Source organism: Oryzias latipes, chromosome 1 (genome assembly GCF_002234675.1).
Source record: "Oryzias latipes chromosome 1, ASM223467v1".
In the NCBI taxonomy this organism is placed as follows: Eukaryota; Metazoa; Chordata; class Actinopteri; order Beloniformes; family Adrianichthyidae; genus Oryzias; species Oryzias latipes.
Genome location: NC_019859.2, coordinates 16604255 through 16625945, shown reverse-complemented (window position 1 = coordinate 16625945; position 21691 = coordinate 16604255). Strand labels below are relative to the sequence as shown.

The following is a 21691-nucleotide window of genomic DNA, read 5'->3' as shown; positions in this document are numbered from 1 at the left end:
CAAGTGATAAGTGATGTCCCAAATGAAAACCAAAACTTGTTCTCTTGATCCCATCCCCACCTGACTTTTTAAATCAGTCTTCACATCCAAAGTTAATAAAAAATTCTATGCTGCTCTCTTCAGACCAGAGTCTTCCCTGCATCCCAAAAGACTGCTATGGTAAGACCCATTCTGAAGAAGAGTGGTTTAGATGACTTCAATCTAAACAGTTACCAGCCGCTATCCAATCTGTCACTTTTAAGTAAAATGTTAGAACAACTTGATTTTACTTAACTGAACGATTTATTTAAGAAAATGACATGATAGAAACGTTTCAGTATGGTTTTAGACCTTAACACTCAACAGAGATAGCCCTTATCAGGGTCTTAAATGATCTCAGGTCCAATGCTGACATAACAAAGTATCTATTTTAGTCTTTACTGGACCTGAGTGCAGCCTTTGACACAGCTGAGCGCTCTATCCTTTTAAACAGACTTCACGACATGATTGGAATTACAGGGAGAGCTTTTAATTGGTTTAAATCCTACCTCACATATAGAGATTTTATTGTTGATTCAAATAATTTTTCTTCTAGAAGGTACAAACTGACATGTGGGGTCCCTCAAGGTTCCATCCTGGGTCACTCACTTTTTAATCTATTCATGTGTTTTTGCTTTGTGACATCATCAGGAGACAAGGCTTTACTTTCATAGCTATGCTGATGAAACTCAATTGCATGTAGCTGTGTCTCCTGATGACACTGGACCCATGAACAACCTTTTAAACTGTATTTCAAAAATTAAAATGTGGATGGGAGAGAACTTTTTGCAGCTCAACCAGGACAAAACAGAAGTCTTGGTTGTTGGTTCTGAAGCTATCTGTCAACCAACTGTATGACTGTTTGTGATACAGTAAGGAACCTCTGTGTGATTCAAGGCGCAGATCTTAGCTTTGACCAACACCTGAATCAGGTAACTAAAACTGCCTTCCATCATCTGAGGAATTACTAATTCATGCTTTTATGTAAAGAAAACCCTTTTTAATTACGTGCAGCTAGTCCAGAACTCTGCTACACTTCACTCCTTTTACCTAAAACCAGGAAGAGGGTGCACATTGCACACATTTTAAAATCTTTGCACTGGCTCCCTGTCAGCTCAAAGATTAACTTTAAATTTCTTTTAAGTGTTCATGGTTTTTCTTTTCTTCTCTTTTTCATTTTTACTGTATCTATTTAGCTGATTTTGATTGTTGATTGGTTGTCTAACTTGTCCAAATGTGAAATAAAGTTTTAGGAGGATAATGGAAAACAACTGTGTTTGCTTGTTTATTTATTTATTTGTTCGTTCATTCATTCATTCTTTCCTTAAAATTAGTTTTTGTTTATTTGTTCATTCTTTCCTTCATCTAGTAATTGATTAATGAATTTAATAGTTTATGTATTGAGCTGTGTTCGGTCATTACAAAAACAGGCCACTCCCTGGTCAGTGGCCACGCCAGTAAATGTGAAGATTAAAAAAAAATTATGTTATTTTTTTTGTCAAATACTGATTGCGCTTACAATTGGTATTACAGAGAGGCAAACTAGCAGGTTTTTTTTTCTAGACATATGTGAACATGTGGCAAAAACACATTTATAGCCGATTTCAACTAGGTTTTATTTTGAAATTGCATATCTGATCTGTCTGAAACTTTTTATGTGACATCACCAGGTGGGACACTATCAGTGAGAAGTCAAATGACTCTCTGAAAACTAGCAGTTTTCTTTACACAAACGTCAATATTAATGTAAGTTCTCCTCAATTCATGATTGTAATTGCGTCTTATTTTGAAATTACACATCAGACATATCCTCATATATCTAGATAGATAGATAGATAGATAGATAGATAGATAGATAGATAGATAGATAGATAGATAGATAGATAGATAGATAGATAGATAGATAGATAGATAGATAGATAGATAGATAGATAGATAGATAGATAGATAGATAGATAGATAGATAGATAGATAGATAGATAGATAGATAGATAGATAGATAGATAGATAGATAGATAGATAGATAGATAGATAGATAGATAGATAGATAGATAGATAGATAGATAGATAGATAGATAGATAGATAGATGCGTGTTTGTATGCACATTTGAATGTAATGACAGTTCATACACTATGCTTTTACTTTAAAAAAAGTCCTTGCTGTTACCGTAATGTACAGAAGAAAGCGGCACACTGTTTTTAAGAGAGGGCTCACTTGACAGCCGTCCGACGAGAGAGGGCTGGCTTTACACCAGTGCCCTGTCGGTGACGCCCACTCACACGCACGAAGTGGAACCTGAGGGACATTTAGCAAACTTTTACTGCTCGATCATTCCGAGGACACGGACTTTACGACCTGTAAACAGCAAATTAATATTTTTTTTCTCTCCTTCGACCAATTTACAGGGACCATGAGTTTGCACAGGTAAGAAAATGTTGCATATTATTTTACCAGATAGATGAGCGCCTGCACATCCATTTGAACTGTTTTGTTTCAATTACTAGATCCTTGTTTTACTTTTTCTTATCACTTTCTTAGAACTTTTTTAAAATAATGCCAGGTTTTATATATAATTTTACAAAAACAATTTTTCAAAATTTATCAAATGGCCTCGATTTTTTTTTGTTAGTTTCTGGGATTTATGCTCATAGCTTTGGATCTATGTGTTTAATTTTTATTGAAGTACTTGGTCAAATCTGTTTTACTTTCGCAGGTGTCGCATTATTAAAAAGGCTGCAGGAATGTTTAAAACATATATTCTGCATTGAAATTTAAGGAATAAATGCATATTTTTTAACTCATGCCTGGTAGACTGTTTTTAAATCAAATGTTTTTGCTATTTCGATTCGTTTCAGGTCAGTAAGAGTCTTGGAAATGGCTTTCCTGGTCTGGCTGGCATGCAGTCAACAATGCTTCTCAACGCACACCGATCATTTGCTCCCACCAGAGTTCTCACAGTACAATGGCACTCTGTATGCCGCCTGCAAAGTGAGCCCCAGCACTTCCCTTCCAGATGACCTGCCTAAAGTGTACGGCCAAGCATTGTTTAAGCAAGATCACGGACAGGGAAAACTCCAAGTCCTTCTGCAGCTCGCTGGCTTTCCTGAAGATGAGTCGCCACAGTCCAGAGCCATTCACATCCACCAGTATGGGGATCTGAGCCAAGGATGCATTTCCACTGGTGGACATTACAACCCATATGGGGTGGATCACCCTAATCATCCGGGAGACTTTGGTAACTTTGTGGCCCACGAGGGGAGAATCAGTGAGCAGATAGAATCTGAAGCAACGCTGTTTGGTGGGCTGTCTGTGCTTGGAAGAGCTGTGGTGGTTCACGAAACGATCGACGATTTAGGCCAAGGTGGAGATGTAGGGAGTCTGCTGCATGGGAATGCAGGAAGAAGGCTTGCCTGCTGTGTTATTGGAATGTCTTCTTCCGATTTATGGGAAGAGCAGCAGAAACTGCAAAGCAGCTGAGGAGAAACTAGTCTAGACAGGAGAGGTATTGGTCTGCTCTAAAATGACCTTTGGGTTCATTCCCTGATGTGATCAACCTGAGAACTGACCTTGGTCTAGAGAGGATCAATGTGTGCTAAAGGTCGAGAGTGGTGTCTCATTGGAAAAGCTGTGATGTGCTTTTGCATGTTTTCTGTATAACTGGACTGCCAATAAAGCAGCAACACCAATCTAGACCTCATTGTTCAATTTGTATTAGTCGCTTGTGAAAATAAAGAAACAAAGTCTAAATAGTCTTTTATTTCTCAGAAATAAAAATGTCGCAACACTCTTTAAATAGTTGACAGCAATAGTACCTTTTTATATTTACACCAAATAAATGTACCTCAGTTTATCACAATAGAATCAGTTGCAGACAAAGTACATTTTAAAGCTGAGCAAATATAGTTTCCAGAAAAGAGTAATAATATAAATATCTGAACTTGACTGAATACTGAAAAGTAGCATTTCTTCCACATCTCACTATTTGGGCTGAGACACTAGCCGCGGTCACATGGGCAGAATATCTTGATCGGATCAATGGTCGGGTTAAAATTCACCCGTGCACATGGGCACAGAAAACCTTTTTCCGATTAGAACAAACGTTCCCATGGCTCATACTCTCGTTCGGAATGAATCATTTGGGCATGCGCAGTAGTGTAAAAATCACCCGGATGCGGATATAGGTCCCGTTGTAAACAAACCGCTGCCACAGACATTTATGCAGCAGCTCGGTAACATACGAGACGATCTTCCAAACGTGCTTTTATTAATGTCATGAATATTATGAATTGCCTGTTTGCTCATCGTTATATTTAATCTGTGTGGTCAGTGCTTTTTTGTGGAAGAATTAAGCTGGACGAAAGCTTAGGACAGACTAACACGGGCTAACATCATTAGCCTGATGGATGGACACAAAATCCAGGACCGTGCGAGAAACGCAGCAATCTGCAGCTTTCTAAGGACTGAGCGACATTTATTTCTGCTCTGAAAGTTCACACAGACCGCCCCAAAGCCACTCTGTGAGCTAGCGGCCTGAGCTCTCTTCGAACACAGCTCCTCCTGAGTCCTGCAGCCGCTAACCCAGAGCGGCGGGACGGCTCGCAGTCTGAATTCTCCCACACATAACAAAACAACAAAACGCACACGTAAAAAAGCCCCCCCCCCGACACAAAATTATTAATCCAGCTGCTCTGCTCACTCGGGTGCCAGTGGACCGAGTGAGCGCTCCTCCTCCTAATCTCCCCCGTGAGGGGTGTAAGAGAGGGGAGAGCCAGCGGGGCGAGAGCGGAGCGGCGCTTTTCACGGGGCGTCCGCAGAGCTGGTCGGTCCCGTATGCGCTCCAAAGCTTTCTCTCAGCGAAACACCGTCTATGCGTGACGTAAACCAGAGCAGCAGTGACACACGATCGGAATGACCGTTTACATGCTCCACGATCGGATAAACGATCGGTATAACCCACCTATCTCGATCGGAAAGAAATTCTGATCCGAATGAGTCTGACCGGGGCAGAGTATTCCGAACGGCGCGTTTACATGACGCATTTTCTTTCCGATCAGGCGTTCATTCCGATTACTTTTGCCCATGTAAACGCGGCTACTGTAGGCTCAGCATACAAATGGTTATGAAATGAAGAGTTGAATTATCACACAATGTGTTGTACAACAAATTAAGTTTTAGCTGACACTGCATGATAGAGCAGAAATAACTTTTAAACTATTTTCAAAAGTATTTGTAGTGTTGTGTTTCACAATATAAGACAGAAAACCAGCTCCTGGAAGACTTTTGTGCCACCTGATCAACTAGAATGAACATCTGTTCTAACTGATGTCCTCCTGCTCTTCAGAAACAACAGAAATGTTTTCGTTTGTTATTAAAGACTCCACAGTTTCCTCTGCTCCTGTGGGATCTGCATGCCCCACTCCCACTGGTTCCGAGTCCTCTGACAGTGGTCTGGTATCTGGTGGTAGATGGGACTCGCTCCCGCTCGAATCACTTTGACGTTCTGTTTTTGTTGCTGAAACCATCAAATCAGTTTTTTCTCGCGATGGGTCATTTTCATGACGGTCTTCACCTTGTGGCACGTCACACGGGGGAGCAGTTGCTTCTTCTTCAGGTGACGACTGCGAAGCTCTCTGGCGTGATACTTCGGTCCTGGTCACGGGTTGTGTGCTAGCCTGAAAAGCTGACTCAGCTTCAGTTTCACAGACATCCTCCAGAGCTTCAGAGCTGTGCTGCGAGGCGGGCTCATCGTTACAAACTTCATCACCTGCAAAGATAGTAAAGACGGCTGGTAATCTCCATAGGGATCATTAAAGTCTGCATCCATCTGGTGTTCAAATACATCAGAAATTCACAGCTTGCAAACTTGTAGAGGTTTTTACCTTTATGTCCAGGAGAAACACATGATTCAACTCTCCCAGAGTTCACGGAGGAGCCATCTCTTCCTCCTATAATCACAAAACATGATTTAAACAAAATAGAGCTACAGAAGAGTGAAAACAAACAGGAAAACCTTAGTTTCATTAGATAAATGACACCATTTTGGGAGAAACATACTTTCACATACTCCTAAAGACACATTATAAGACAGGCCTCCGGGTAGCATTGAGAAAAGCCAGAAAAGCACACAAACCCCAGATTAGTATAATGTAAATGCTGAACATTTTAAAAGCTTAAAAGACTGATTTCCACCTGGAAGTCTCCAAAGCCCAGAAATTTCTATTGTTTTCAGTTTCATCTCCAACTCTGCAACTCGGTTTCCAAGAACCCTGATGACAAAAAAGAAGCAGATGCCAGGGAATTATTGAAATGAACTTGAACCAGGATGAGTAAGTAAAGTCAGCGAAGGATGGTTACTTGTTTATCTGGCGCTGGTGCTGGATCACCATGTTCTTCTCGTGTATCGTTTCCAGGAGAGCTGTGGCCAGAGACTTTAGGTCGGAGATGGACTGAGGAGTCACCGGCAAGCTGCAGCCGTTTTCCTCAGACAGTAACAGTTCCTTCACTGCATTCACATCATAACTGTTAGAAATCACTGCCATCTAAAACTATCAATCACATAATGATTAAAAAAAAGTCAGTCTCCTCCTGACCCTGTTTAGCTGAAAGCACTCCAGTTAAAGCACTGCTGTTTGGCCTGCCATTGATTTTTGAAATCTTCCTGCTCTCCAATGCGCTCTGGAAACAAGTATCAGTATTTTAACATAGTGTTTTATTCAAAAAGTAGAAAAACAAACAAAAGTTTAAGTACCTTGTACTTCGTTAGGTTTGCTTTGAGCAGGTTGACCTCTTCTTGAAACTGATTAATCCTCTCGTGCAAATATCTGGAACAGATTTTAATCACGTTTTTAACAAACAATCGACTTTAAAATCAGATATTTAAAGACAGTGAAAATAATAAGAATAATAAATTCATAGATTCGAAACTGTTCAAACAGCATTTCATCGTATTTGAACTCATGTTCAAATGTTCTAATCAAAAAGCAAACCTGTTCTCCATGCAGAGTGCATCTATGTCCAGGATCCGCACATCGCTGTTTCCCATTATGTGGTTCATTTCCATGTTGAGCCGGTGAGCTTTCTGCTGAAACACGTCCCGCTCGGCTCGAACGTCCTGCAGCTCATCTGTGAGCGACTTCACGCTGTGCTCCAGAACCTCATTCTGCAGAAAACAAGCAGCACCTTTTACACTGCCAGCACATGATATATTGAAGTCTTCCCGCTCAAAGATTCAGGACAGAAACTCAAGGACTCTTTTACCACAGGCACATTTTGTTCTAAAGGCCATTAGAAAGTTTGAGAGATCTCTACCTAAACAGTTTTTTTACTTCAACTTCTACATCAAATCTGAGGATTTAACAATCATCGGGTGTTTCTGTAATCATAAAAGTTTTGTTTTCGTGATAAAAACCAACCATTTGCTTCGTCTGACCTTTGAGCGATATCGATTTTTCATGACCTCAGTGTGTGTTTACAGAGTTTAGAGTAACTTTATGCAGGGTTAAAAAAACATGTTGGGCCTAAAGGAGACCTACTATGTCGCACGTGTTTTCAGTTACATATTTTGCTGTAATGTGATTAATAATAGACAACACTTATAATCTAAGAGTCACACTAACGGGGTTCTGGTGATGTAACTGCAGCAGTCATGCAGGTAAATCATCCATGCCAGCAGTGAATGTGGTAGTTTTGGTAGAAAGGAACATTTGTGTGTTCAGATTAACTACAGGGATAAATCCATGTGCAGGTAAAGAACATTTTGGAGGATAATTGTTCTCCAGCTCAAAACAGTTCTGCATTCACTTAGGCTGAATATGTATCAATTCAACCATTTTAATCTGATTTCTAATAGCAGTTTTTGAGTATTTACTCTAATTTCCGTTTATGTTGTGGTAACTTCACTTCTAACTACTCTTCTCCTTTTTTACTATAACGTTGACTTCTAACCTGCTTGAATCAAACCAAACTCAGTTTAGATGGGTGGCATTGCCAGGTCTGCTCATCTCATCTCACCAAAAATTGAAAGGAAAACATTTCCCACCACATTTGGAGAATGTCAACCTAATCGCTGAGATGAAGATGCCGCTCCTCACCTCCTCTCTGGCTCGTTCCAGCTGTTTAACCAGACCTTCTCTTTCGTGTGCAGGAAAGTGGCGAGTGCCGATCTCCTCGTCCCCCAGCCTCTGTTTGGTGATGGTCATTCTCAGAAGCTGCAGGGCCAGACAGTAACACAATCAGAAGCCTCCACTGCTTTGTTCTGTCTTCCGTTGGTTCCCTCACAGGGGTGTGATGACATTAACAAAGCAGATTTCCAGTGATTGTGCTGGACAGTTTGACATTTTACCTTATTGTCCCCCAGAGCTTCTGCCAGTCGCTGCTTGAGCTCCTTCACCTCCTCAGAAAGCTGCCCACTCTTTTCTCTGGAGTCTCTCAACAGCTGAGCTAGGTTTACCTGGGCAGAAAATGACAAATTGGCTTTAAAAATCATCTGTGGCTTCATTAATTCCCTTCTTCTTGACCTAAAATTACAAACTGAACAGAAAATAATCTCAGCTTTACTGTGTTTTGTTGCAAACAAAAAACACAAACAAACAGGTCCTCCACCTCCAACTGTCATCTGCATCGTCTCATCTTCTAGAAATGCTTTAGTTGTTCCTCCTAAAGACAGGCAAGGTCAACAAGGTCAAACAGTCTGAGGACTTACTTGATTCCTTTTCTCGGGGGGAAGAGACAGATCTCCATCCTGTTGGTCAAACAAAAAGACATTTTTAAGACTTCATTACACAATCAGTGATCGTTGGGATGTTTTTTTGCTCTTCTTTTGGCTCTTTAGTAAAACCTGAGCTCACAATGAGTTCTCTGTACTTCTTCTTGAGTGCCTGGTGCCGTTCCCGCAGCTGGTTGGCCATCAGCTTGTACTGATCCCTCTCCTGCTGACAGGTGTCCAGCTCTTTGGACAGAATCAACAGAGCTTCCTTCTTACTCTCCAGCTTTTGCTTGCAAACTATGAACTGGACACAAGATGTGCAAATGATGGATTAGTATTGCTGTGTTTGCAAACTGACAATCTGACAACCAAGCACTGTTAAATACTGACCTAAATATTCAGGGGAATTCATCTTGTTTGTCTAAGAACTACTAGACTTCTGTGTAGTTGATTCTTTCCTCATTTTGGAAACTGCTCGTTTTTTCTGCCTTATACATTTTACATTTTGAATTAGATCTAAATGTGTATACATATCTCAACGACTCTGTTTTGCTTTTGGGCTGCAATTTGCTTCTATGTAAAAAATTGATTTTCTTTCCAACTAATTTGCAAAAGGGTTAAATAAAAAAATTAACCCTTTTGCAAATTAGTTGGGGGGGGGGAAAAAAATCAATTTTTAACTTTTTGGATGAGACATTTATAATTCCCTCTGCCAATAATTCTAAAAAAAAGTCAAATGTTTCATTAATGTAAGAAATTTAATTAAAACTCCAGATAAGAGAAGAAGAAATATATTTATTTATTTATACACACAGTAGAGCAAAAAGTATTTGGCAGCAATTGTGTTTTAGCCTTAAAAAACCCACAGAGGTCTGTAATGATTGTCATAGAAACATTTTAATTGTAAGAGTGTGAGAGAACGTAAAAAAAAAAAAAATCTTTAAAATTACATTTTTTTACTGTAATATGTTGCAGAAACAAGTATTTATCCCCTACAAACAGACAAGAATTCTGTCCCTCACAGATCTCTTACTCTTTCAACAAGTTCTTCTAGCCTCGACTCATTTCCTGTATTATTGTCACCTGTTTGAACTGGTTATCTGCATAAAATACAACTGTTCACACCCTTAAAAATAGTCTGACTGCAACCTCTCCACCAAGACCAAAGAGCTGTCGAATGACATCAGGGACTGGAATGAACCAATCTACAAAACTAGAAAGCAGCTTGATGAGAAGAGATCAACTGTTGGAGCATGAACATGCAAAAAAATACAAGATCCCTGGCAATCTCCCTCCACTTGGTTCTCCATGAAAGATCTCGTGCATGGGGTACAAATGATCTTTGGAACACTGAGGAAACCAACCACAACCCGCTGAATCCATGTCCAGGCCTGTCTGAAGACCAGAGACCATCTGGCTGATCCAGGGGAGGATTAGGAGAATGTACCGCGGTCAGATTTATTTATTTATTGCAAGTTATTCAAGTTATAACTTGGCCAATCAGATGCCCCATGAAAAGCATGCGATCCCCACTTCCCCCCACCTCTATTTTTCAAACTGCTTTCAGCCCTTCCAAAAGCTCACTCCTGAATGGCGACAGTAGTTGCCATAGAAACGTTGACTCAGACCGACTCGGTCCAATCACTATTACTGTTGTCGTCTGGCTCCAAAGAGCACCGTCTGTATCACGGAAAAATTGTGACCGAATTGACTAGATTTTGCTGGTCAATGGTTGCATCCCAAAAACGTGCCTACTGTGAAGCATGGGGGTGGAACCATCATGGTTTGGGGCTGCTTTTCTATAAAAAGGGACAGGACAGCTGATGACAGAATGAATGGTCATATATGGGGAGATTTTGGGCAAAAACCTAATGGAGCATTGAGGATAAGACGTGGCCGGATCTTCTAGCAGGACAACCACCTGAGAAACGAAGGAGGGGCTACAGAAAAAAGGCATTTTGAAAACCGCATTTTAGTTACTATAATTCCAGCAGACAAAATATTGAGTCTAAAAGGGAAATAAATAACACACGAGCAACCAAAGACTGTAATACATGGACACGTAACACGCAGTGCGGGAAATATGCGTGGCTTTTTGTTCACATAAAGAAAATATTTATTTGCTTCCTGGTACAGATTTACAAAATCTGCGTCATCAATGGTTTAATTGCAGGTTTTTATCTTATATTTATCGGCCTTGTCATATATAAATGTGAGACGTTTATTTTCTAAGATAAATGAAACATCACATGATCAGGCAGATAATGAACGTCAGGTGCGTTATTAGCAGCAGCTTTCAGGTCTTCTCACCTCGTTCAGCAGCCCCGGCCAGTCCCCGTCGCTCTTCCCGGTCGGGTCCATCTCTCTGCGGACTCAGAGATTCGCCAAAATCCCGCTGGACTTCTACCTGTTCATCGTTGCGTCGGTTCTGCAGAAGCCCGAGACATTTTTGTGCATCATCACCTAAACGGATTAACAACATCACTTCCGTCAACCCCTCTGACGTCAGAGTAGCGACAAGATGCGTTCAAGAAAACTCGTTAATCAGGTTTGAACTTGGAAATGGTTTATTTCAAGCAATCAATCCGAAAGTAAAACCAAACAAGACAACAACAGAAATATGTACAAAAATATACATCATATATATATATATATATATATATATATATATATATATATATATATATATATATATATATATATATATATCAAACTTAAGATAGTTGGTCCTGAATTCATTGGAAAATGCATACATCCACTTACACTTGTTAATAATTCAATTATAGTAACTCTTAATCATAAATAGAAATGAGATCTTATGCACACATAAGTGTGACAGATTAAAACCATTAAATATTTAGTTTGTCAAAGGAGTCTAATTAATTGCTGGAAAGCGAGTGAGAGGAAGCAAACTTGTATAATTCTACCCCGTTATACTTTACTCAACTTCTTTTTTGTTACATAAATTATAATTATCTGGTTCAGTTATTTATACTTTAACAACAGAAATACAGATCAATAAAAAATTATTACATATTAATAATAACTACGTAAGTAGACCACATTATTTCAGAAATCATTATAAAATACCCAGATTAAGTATCAAAAATAAGTGTTTATTGTCTATTGTTACCACAAAAAAAAGTTACAAAGTAAAAAGTTACAAATTACATTATAGGTAATGATCAGGAATTGTTCATGTAAATCACATGTCAGGTTACCATCAAAAAAAGAGCTTTTTCTCATCTGGTTTGCTGATTCCTCAATGACTTTGAAAGGGTAAAATGTAAAGGGCTTTTATATATTTGACCTTAAATTTCCAGTTTTTTGCTGTACTTGTAAAGACTTTGGTATTTAATTGATTACTTCAACCTTGACTGAATCAGTTTTGCTGTTGAAGTCGATGGCAGAGCTCAGATCAAACCTTGGACTATCAGGTCTGCTAACCTCCTTGTAAATGTCCAGTTACCTCTACTTTAACATCCCCTTATTAGTCAAACTTATCTGATCCAGGTGATCAACAGCAGGCAGGGCAGGGACATTTGAAAACCAGCAGGATGACGCAGCTCTTTTTGTTACGGTAAAATTGTTGACAGGAAACTTTTTTTAACTGTAAATTTAATTGTAAAGGTATTATCTCTGTTTTTTGTCAAAGATTAGACATTTAACCTACACTTTTATCATTTTTTTACTTGTTTTAACCCTTTTCTTAAACATTTTCTTAACATGTTCTTTCTTAGTTTCAGTCATTGTAAATAAAAAAAATTATTCAGCTATTAAATGGTAAACGGCGTAAACGGCGAGCCGAACACTGTTACCAACCTTCCACTAGAAGCAAGGTGGGGTTCAGTGTCTTCCCCTAGGACACTTCGACACATGGGCTGGCAAGGCGGGAATCAAGCCTGCAATATTCCGATCAGGAGTCAACCGCTCTTCCACTGCACCACGGCCGCCCACATATTTAGCTAAATGTTGCATAAAATAATTATTATATAAAAAAAGATGATTTAGAACTCATTAAGGAGCAACCTACTCCAGAAGGGGTTATTGATTTAAAAAAAAGAAAATAATAAAGCCAAATTCAGTTTTTTCTTTGTGATTTTTTTTTTTTTTTTTTTTTTTTTTTTTTGATCAAACTTAAGTGTTCATGTATATATCATCAGTTTTTGAGTTTTGGATGAGTGTTTTGACATCTTGTTAGGCTTATGCACGAAGTGCTTGTCTATTCTGTGAGTAATTGCTTTTGGCAAAGTGAATAATAAACAGTTTATTCCTAAATCTGTCCACTTTTTTAGAGTCTCGGTGTATTTGCAGCAAGTCAAAACACAGAAAATGTGCTTAAAAAAGTCTAAGTACCTGAAATCTTAAACATTGGTTACATAATCAAATTAACAAAAGAACTGCTAAAGGTACGTTGTCTTATTGCCACTTTTCATTTATTGACAACAGAATGAAATTCAATTTGTTATGGTGCAGTAAAGAGTTTTGATGCAATTATAAAGTATTCTCTTACTGAACACAAAGCAGTAAATGTGTAAAAAGTCACTTCTTCAACATCGCTGTGGTTTTAGTAGTGAAAACATCCAAATTCACAAATACACTTAAGTGAACAGCACACAGTGAGCTGAGTTTTTCAGAGAACATCGCCTAACCTTGACATCATGCTACATCAGCTTAAAAAAAGACTGTTTTACAAATTGTAAATAAATATATAAAAAATATTTGGAAAACAAAACTGCCAAGAAAAAGGTTCACATTTGTGAAAAGGCATTTTTAAGTTTAATCCTACTTTTGCATAGAAATTAATATTTGCTTTTAGCCAGGCAGTCGGTAGCATTTATGCACTAACAAAACACTGACACGTAAGCTCATAGGATACATTGGCTACATTCAGCTGAGTTTCAATAAAAAGGAAAGTCATCTGGGTTTTTTTTTTTGTGTTTTTTTTTTTTTTAAGAATCAGCCTTTCAGTGAAGGTTATTGCGAGGCCATAACCTAAAAATGCCTCAGGACTGATTTTATTGATTTAGTTACAAGTCAAAGCATTCCCTTGCTAAATTCTAAACCATAACGACAAATTGCTGCAACTGAAACCCTTTTGCAGTTCACTAGTAGTCCTTTGGGCTACAAAGCCTTTCCTGTAGTGATGAGGGAAAATGAAAACTCTACATTTCTGTGACTACTTTTCAACTACAATTCAACAAATTCCACACTTCTGAAAGTGTTGTTCATGGGTACAGCATTTGAACTGTAATTGAATTAAATATTTGATTTGTTTTCCCACTGATAAAACAAAAAAAAAAGTTTCAGGACAGTCTGGCAAACAAAATTCAAATTGATTTTGTTTTTAATGTCTGGAACTTGCAACAAATAGTTGGATTGACTCCAGTGCTTAGAGGTTATGCCACAGTCTGACAGTCAGAATTGACACATTAATATGGTTTATTTTAAGGCAAAAGTCAAACCTTTAAAGCCTGATTAGCCATAACATTATTTTCATGCAACATCATCCCAGCGTTTGCTTTTAATAAATATTTTTCAGATTATTGAATAAGTTTTTTTCATTCTTGTATGGACTATTCATCTACAATTGCTTGATATTTTTATAATTTCCTCAAAAGTTCAATGTCAGGACTGGAGTGGAGTTATGTCATTTGTTGCATAACACTGTACAGCATGTGAGATTTCTGACTATGTACTAAGATTAGTCATTTACAAGCTGAGATCTACAAATATATGCTCAAAAACAATAGATTTTCCCTTTAGGCTGGAGGAGAAGACAAAGCTTCTACGATCAGAGGTCACTACAGTGAAGGATCGAGGAGACTGCACATAAATATCCTTAAACTTGTGAAACGTTTTTGTCTCCGTATCCCAGAGGTAGATTTGTGTGAAGGAATAATCACTGCCAAGAGCCAAGTATTGTCTGTCTGCGAAGGTGAAGGGTTGGAGGATCATTGCTCCTCGAGAGGGAAGGGACAGCACCTCCGTGAACTGCTTGTTGGCCCACTTGAGGACTTTCGAGTCCCCTATGTAGCAAGCAAGAGCCAGATACAACTCGCCCTCCACCCTGAATGCCTTTACTGCCACCACATCATCAACATCTGGGATTTCACCGTGGTATATGAACTTTAACGTACTCTTGTTCCACAGGTAGATGACGGGGGGCTGTGAACGACTTGCTAAAATAAGGTAAGATTTCCCATCTACCTCCACAAACTCTGCATCTGTATCGCGAAACCATTCGTGGAGAAACTGGTAGGAATAAAATCCAGTTTCATTACGATCTGGTTGGTCTCTCCACTTGTAGAGGGTGGACATGCCGGCCTTGGAGCTGTCTACAATCAGGAAATATAAGTCACTGTCTATCTGGATGACCTCCATATCATTTGGTTTTGAAATGTTGAAGACCTCTATGGTTTGAAACTTGATGAACTTGTTTTGTTGCTCGTCAAACTTGTAGATGTGTGAGCCACCAAAGAGCTGGGTGACAATTATTAAGACGTGGTTTTCAATCAGGACTGACTTGCATCCAACAACCGATTTTCCTGTGTAGAAAAACAAAAGATAAACAACATGGAATACGAAGCATTCTTGTATTTTTTACAAGATCACAGTCAAACAGTGAGGCCATTGTCTGTAACATGTTTTGATTAGTCTTTTCATTTTTAAAGATAAAGAACTACTGACAGAAAACATGAATACAGTTTCTGCCAAAATAACCTCTAGGTTTGACTATTTCCCAAGCAAACAATTTTCTGGACTATTTTCAAAAGTGTCAAACATAAATGTAATTCCTTTAATGTAAAGTATGATAATATTATGTTGTTTTGGGTATTAAAGACCCTCTTCAATGAAAATTGTGTTTTTGGTGTTTTTCATTTGCACGACAGAGGACACGTATAAAAAAATTAAGTTTAACATTGCAATTCTGAGTATTTTTTATTCAAATCAGCATGGATCAGGAGCAGACAAAAAAAAATACTGTTTGAAAAAGCCTGTAGCTGTGACCCAGTTGATAAAGACGGCGGGCGACTATCTCCCTATTGCGCTCTATTCCGATGCATCCATTTGACGTACATGACTTGATTCATGTACGTCTTTGTTTACATTGTGTGAGCTGACATTTGCACAAAACTGTACAGCTGGATAGCTTCAATATTGCTCGTCTTCGTTCCATGCACCGGTAATGTTAGAATGGGGTGTGAGGGGATGTGAGCTAGTGGCATAGCATTTAAACAAAGAGGTGATGGAAAGTCAGGACAGGGTTGCTTTGCACCTGCAGTCCTTCCCATAATTTGGCAGTATTGAACCTCTGCTGCTCTGCAGAAACCATGTCCTAGAAAACAACACAGGTTTTTTACGTTTTGGCTAAAAACGCCATAATCATAATTAAAAGACCACTGAGAACAGTTTTACAATAGATGTAAAAAGATTATTAGATTGATACTTTAACAATGTATTTACACATATAATTATTATTTTAAATACATCACAATAAAATGACAAACCTATAGGAGATATATAGTTGAAGGCACAGCTTATTCTACTGTCACACTGGCAAGCTCCTCCCACTATGTCCACTTAAGCATGGTGTATTACTGCATTAGTTTACACTGTACTATGTCTTTAGTTCCTATTTTAAAAGATCTAAAAATGGATTTATATTGTGATTTTACGATTTACGATACAAAAAATATCTTTGAATGTTGAATATTCCTTTATTCCAGTGTCCTGATCTTTTTCGACCAAAGTGAAACAAGAGAAATTCAAGGAATGTACTGTCAAACCTGTAATGTTGTCAAATTTTCTGAAATTCATTTCAATGTGATCCCACTCCATGATCACACAGCTGTTGGAGTTTGGGGCAGCCATCGCCACAAAGATGTCTTCTTTAAAAGAGAAGATGTCTCCTGACAGAGACTGAATGGGGATCGACTGATGACGCACAAAGTCTGGGAGAAGCAGGGAAAAACAGGAACAGGTTAATCAAGGATCTCACTGCTTGCATTTCAGTTTAAAACAGGCTGATAAAGTCTGTACCTTTACTGCCATTGCTTTACTACCTATTTTTAAAATTGTAGGGTTTTTCTATTTCACAATCATATTTGAAAAGGGTTTTAATCAGGCTCAGCTCCACACTCTAGAGAGCAAAAGCAGCTCTTTTCACAGTTAGATCCATTCCAATCGGTCTCCCACGACATTTATGTTGTTTAAGTCATCAGTGTAACTCATCCAGTCAGGCATCAATTCATGCTTTTTAAGTTTGGATCGTGTACATTGGAGAATGGAGACAGTTTAGGAATCATGGTTGCTTTTTTCTTTTCTAAGTGACTGTTCCAAAACACTTTAAAACCACTATGTGCTCCATCTAATATGTAATGTTCATTTTTTAAAAAGCTTTTTCTTCAGCTTCCCTTTTTTATGAACCGGACTTATCCAAGTTTGAATTTCTCTTTAGATTTTTCTAATTAAAAGATTAAAAAACAAACATCACCATGCTGTTTGCATGATTATTCTTTATACTTGATCTACAATCATTCTTTTGTACATTTTGTTAAAATCAATTTAATAAATTTGTTTTGGTTTTATTTAAAAAAAGCTTTACTTTGTCTTCCCATTACCTGTAGAAATACATTCACCGGGTGGGATGGGGATGTCATTGAGCCGTTTGCCCTTCATGTCATTGGGGCCTGCACACAGGACATCTGATACTGTAGCGTTAGTGTTTTTCAGCCACGTCATCAGCCACTTGTTCTCACAGCTGCACTGGAAAGAGTTTCCTCGCAGATCTCTGATTTACAACAAGGAAAGATCATTAGCAGAGAAAAATGACGATGAGTGAGAAGCTGCACACGCACAGAGAGATGATATACGATGGATGGATGGATGGATAGATAGATAGATAGATAGATAGATAGATAGATAGATAGACAGACAGACAGACAGACAGACAGACAGACAGACAGACAGACAGACAGACAGACAGACAGACAGACAGACAGACAGACAGACAGACAGACAGACAGACAGACAGACAGACAGACAGACAGACAGATAGATAGATAGATAGATAGTGTCTGAGTCAATACTGTAGGTGCATTATGAAAGCAAAGCACAGCATTACCCTCATACTTTCCAAAGGCAACACACACACCCGCACACACCTACATTCCCACACCCACACACTACCACCAAGCAGTGCAAGTGCTTACTCACAGCTCCATCAATGAGTCCAAATCAAAAAAGAGATCTCTTGGCAAAAACCTCATCCCGTTATTCGCCAGCGAGCTGCAGTGAGACAATAAAAGCACATTTCTGTCTACTCTGAATCTTTTTTCCTGCACACTGCTTTTTTAGTGCTGCAGAGGAAAGACCAGCTTATTTCTTTCTAGGATAAGAAGAGAAAACCAGACTCACAGATAGGTCAAAGCTCGAAGTCCTCGCAAGGCATTTTTGGTGATGGTCTGAATCTTATTTCCTTCAATGAATCTATGGATTAAAATTGTGGACATGGTGAAACTTGTTAGGACTAAAGTACAAAAAAAGTATACACAGGGTACATTTCTTTGAGATGACTATTTATTACAATGGGGTTGATACAGTCAAACTGCAACAATTTTATAGTTTTATAAAATTTAGAAACTTTTTCATTTAATGATACTCACAAATACTCCAGATGTGACAGACCATAGAAGGCATCATCTTTGATCGTGGTCAAAGAGTTGGCATTTACAAGCCTGAAATTAGAAAATAAGAAAAGGAATTCCTTGTTTTGTTTTTTGTTTTTACTTGTTCAGTAAAGGAAATGCAAACAGAAACACATATATTTCATGCTTTTATTACTTTATAAAAGGAAAATAAAAAAAACCTAACCAACGTTTTTCCTAGTATTCAGAAAAAAGAAAAAGACACTTACAGCAGCTGAAGAAAAGGCATCAGTGAAAAGATCCCCTCTGCGATTTCTGCAATGGATCCATTTACAATGCTTCTGTTGGCGGGAGCACATTAAAAACAACTTTAACAGACTCAACATGGGGTCACATTGAAAGCAAATACAGGAGGGTGGATCTATAGCACTTTGCTCTTACAGTGAGGTGATGTCATTCGGTACAGTCCGGGGAATCTGTGAAGTGCCGATGCAGACGATGGTCTCCTTGGAGCAGGAGCAACCTGAAGGACATTTAAAATTCCGTTTGGATGCAGCCTCTCCACAAACGCACCACGAGACAAAGAGGACGGCTAACCACCGCAGAGCAGAAGGCATGTTGCTGCTCAGGCATTAATGACTGCAAATTCAGACGAAGGCTGGGGCGGGCAGTCGGTGTCGTCCGCTGGACAACAACAAAATGCTGCATTACAGAGAAAGCCCTGACACGGACTGACACGGCTGCAGCCTTCCGGAAGGATGGGGAGGGGGGAAACGATCGGCTGTGTCGCAGCAAAAGACTCAAAACAGTTTGTTTTCTGTTATTTAAAAAAACGTTTTTGTTTTTAGTGATCACAATAACCAACGCAGAACACAACAAAATAAAAGAAAAACATGAATCCGCGGAAGCTTTCAGCACCTTGGAGAGCGTTTGAAAATGTTTGATCTTAAACGCTCTGAAATATTTAAATTTTGCGAAACAAAGTCAAATCCTCTTTTAAATCCTGGCAATTTAGGCTAGAACCCATACGAATACAGGGCTCTTTTCTATTCAAAGTCTTTTTGAAAAATTTTAGATTTTTATAAAATGCTGCCAAGAGTAAATAAAACAGCTCAGGGTTTGATTGTTGAAACAGTTTGTGGTTCAGAGACACAAGTGTGTCATGAATAAGTAAATAAACTTAAAAAAAGGTGAAGAAACAAAATGAAATATTACTCAGAAATTTATCACAGTTGTAGTCTCATTTGTTTTGCATCTTTGTTTACCGAACAAGCACTTTAAAAAAGAAAAATGCTTTTTCGTGCCACTTGTTCGTCGTTACAGACTGTCACCAGTAGGGGGCACACAAAACCATATTTAATTAGAAATTTAATTTCCCATTCACTAGATTTGTTTAATATCTGGTAGAAAATCCCCTGAACCTTTATCTTATTTTGTCTTTATTCCATTTAAAGTCATGTCTCCATTTATTTTCATGGTAAGAGTTAAGAGTATTTGTTTGTTCTATCTGTTCTCCTGCTGTTTTAACATGATATGAAAGTATTGTTGAAGATGCCTTGATTGTTTTTAACATCCTTTTATGATTCAATAAACGAAGTAAAATGAAAAGAAAATTGAAAAAGGACAAACGTGTGCAGAATCTTTTGTTCTTTACCTCATAAACCAATTAAAAAAAGATTAATGAATCATATGAAATGACAAATATTGGCTCATGCAATTAACTCTTGAAGGCTCTGAGGAGAGTCCAGCTTTGTCTGGACTGCAAAATAAATATTCTAAAGGCAAGTTTGACTCCGGAAAATTAAACTAGTGAAGCTAAAATATGCTACGTTGTGCAACGATCCACGAGTCATGTTTGCAAATTAATAGGTTGCATTTGCAAAAACATTCTACCGGAGATATTTTCTCTTGCAACTTCTGACTTTTCACTAAAATACAAAAGGTTCTGCTCAAAAGATTTGGAACAAATATAACTCCATGGGAAATATCTGACTGTATGAATTGTATGTGGAAAGTCTGGTATTAGTCTGGACCAAAATCTAATGCAAAAATTCAGAGAAAAATAGAATGATCAAAGTGAGTAAAATAAAAATAAAAACATGCATATCTTTACTTCTGAGTGAAAATGGAAACATAAAACAGTTTCTTTAAAATTAAATCTTCTGACACAATGAACATTTCAACATTATTTTATTTTATTTTATTTTTTTACAGTTTTAGGACTTACATGAATTCTACAATTTAGATTCCATTCCATTTATGTTTTCCTTATAATGACACTGGGGTGGATTCCTATTAAAAATTAGTCACAGTTAAGATCAAAATAATTATATATTTTATTTAAAGTGCCTGTTTTACGTATTTAAAGCCCACAGAATGTCTTCTATGAAAAGATATGTTTAAAAAGCTTTCCTGTCATCAATCAGCTGTTACAGGGTTTTTGTCAGTTGGTCATGATTGCTGAGTTTTCCTCCTTAATAGAAGCTTTCATTCAACAATAGTTTGGTTTGATGTTTCAGCAGGTCATTAAAAGGGTCTGACCTTAACTGGAGGGTCTGTAGTCTATGAGTGAAACCAAATAACCGAAGGGAGCAACCGTACATGTCTGCCATTGCTGGCATAATTCATACAGCTCTGATTCTAGCATAGCTGTTTTTAGTAACACATACGACACATGCAAGATAAAACCAACAAGCATCTCTTGCCTTAGTTCTCTCTAGACAACTGCAGTTTTGTGGTCAACTTTCTAAATGCTCAAGGCTAAAATAACAACAATGAAAAAGACAATCATACATAAATAATTATTTTTTTTTATTTGATAAAATGTTTGCCCACACATTCAGGGACAGTTGCTACAAATAAACTCAGTGGAACATCACATACCACTTTTGATGTGGTGGTTCTTGTAAAATCACACAACAGATGATTTAGTGCAACAATGCAAAAAACATTTTTCGTAAAGTCTTCTAACAGGCTTAATTCAAACTATTTGTCTGCTAAACAAACAGCACAGAAGTTGATGCAAATACGCCATAAATCTTTACAACTATTTGGCAAGCTGGATGCTCAGCACAGTGCTATATTCTACCATAAATAAATCTACACAAATTCACAATAGTTAATAAAAAAAATAACTTAAAAGTTCCTCATTTTTTGTGTTGAATTCTTGCAATCCTAACTGCTCTTGGTTAGACATTTATCCTCCATGATTATCAGTGAGAACAGCCTGATCCCTTACATCCACCAATCTTGCTCACTTGCAACACTTTCTGATTCAAAGTTGACCTTTCACCCTTTAAACCATGTAATAGTTGAAAG

The 21691-nt window shown here is 38.1% G+C and overlaps 3 protein-coding genes across 5 annotated transcripts; 1 reads left to right on the top strand and 2 right to left on the bottom strand.

Annotated features, from left to right (window-relative positions):
- The first annotated feature begins 2191 nt into the window (after positions 1-2191).
- On the top strand, positions 2192-3766 carry sod3 (superoxide dismutase 3). The gene is made up of 2 exons (XM_004084288.4): positions 2192-2443; positions 2875-3766. The coding sequence occupies exons 1-2, from the start codon at positions 2430-2432 to the stop codon at positions 3494-3496; spliced, it is 636 nt and encodes a 211-aa protein (XP_004084336.2). The 5' UTR covers positions 2192-2429; the 3' UTR covers positions 3497-3766.
- A 1403-nt stretch (positions 3767-5169) lies between these two features.
- Positions 5170-11219, bottom strand: LOC101172128 (coiled-coil domain-containing protein 149). Of its 3 annotated transcripts, none has more exons than XM_011492514.3 (13): positions 11034-11219; positions 8866-9027; positions 8721-8759; positions 8361-8468; positions 8110-8226; positions 7006-7178; positions 6768-6840; positions 6610-6694; positions 6374-6521; positions 6209-6285; positions 6074-6109; positions 5899-5964; positions 5170-5783 (listed from the first exon to the last, which is right to left on the bottom strand). In XM_011492514.3, the coding sequence occupies exons 1-13, from the start codon at positions 11082-11084 to the stop codon at positions 5335-5337; spliced, it is 1584 nt and encodes a 527-aa protein (XP_011490816.2). In that variant the 5' UTR covers positions 11085-11219; the 3' UTR covers positions 5170-5334. The 3 variants fall into 3 exon arrangements, with proteins under 3 accessions (XP_011490816.2, XP_020555357.2, XP_004084345.2); XM_020699698.2 differs by having other exon boundaries at positions 6074-6085; XM_004084297.4 differs by lacking the exon at positions 6074-6109.
- A 1921-nt stretch (positions 11220-13140) lies between these two features.
- LOC101171883 (leucine-rich repeat LGI family member 2) lies at positions 13141-19852 on the bottom strand. Its single transcript, XM_023961078.1, has 8 exons — positions 18815-19852; positions 18643-18714; positions 18392-18463; positions 18144-18215; positions 17943-18014; positions 17348-17517; positions 16514-16678; positions 13141-15271 (listed from the first exon to the last, which is right to left on the bottom strand). The coding sequence occupies exons 1-8, from the start codon at positions 18988-18990 to the stop codon at positions 14436-14438; spliced, it is 1635 nt and encodes a 544-aa protein (XP_023816846.1). The 5' UTR covers positions 18991-19852; the 3' UTR covers positions 13141-14435.
- Between the last annotated feature and the right edge of the window lie 1839 nt (positions 19853-21691).

Bases quoted from the DNA above. Each gene is read 5' to 3' on its own strand.
- LOC101172128 (XM_011492514.3), bottom strand. From the start codon at position 11,084: ATGGACCCGACCGGGAAGAGCGACGGGGACTGGCCGGGGCTGCTGAAC. The intron at 8,227-8,360 runs GTAAAATGTCAA...CTGGCCCTGCAG, and splicing joins AAGCTCTGGGGGACAATAAG to CTTCTGAGAATGACCATCAC. The intron at 7,179-8,109 runs GTGAGGAGCGGC...TGTTTTCTGCAG, and splicing joins TGGAACGAGCCAGAGAGGAG to AATGAGGTTCTGGAGCACAG.
- LOC101171883 (XM_023961078.1), bottom strand. From the start codon at position 18,990: ATGCCTTCTGCTCTGCGGTGGTTAGCCGTCCTCTTTGTCTCGTGGTGC. The intron at 18,015-18,143 runs GTGAGTCTGGTT...GTCTCACTGCAG, and splicing joins CTTCGAGCTTTGACCTATCT to CTCGCTGGCGAATAACGGGA. The intron at 16,679-17,347 runs GTAATGGGAAGA...TGCTTCTCCCAG, and splicing joins CGGTGAATGTATTTCTACAG to ACTTTGTGCGTCATCAGTCG.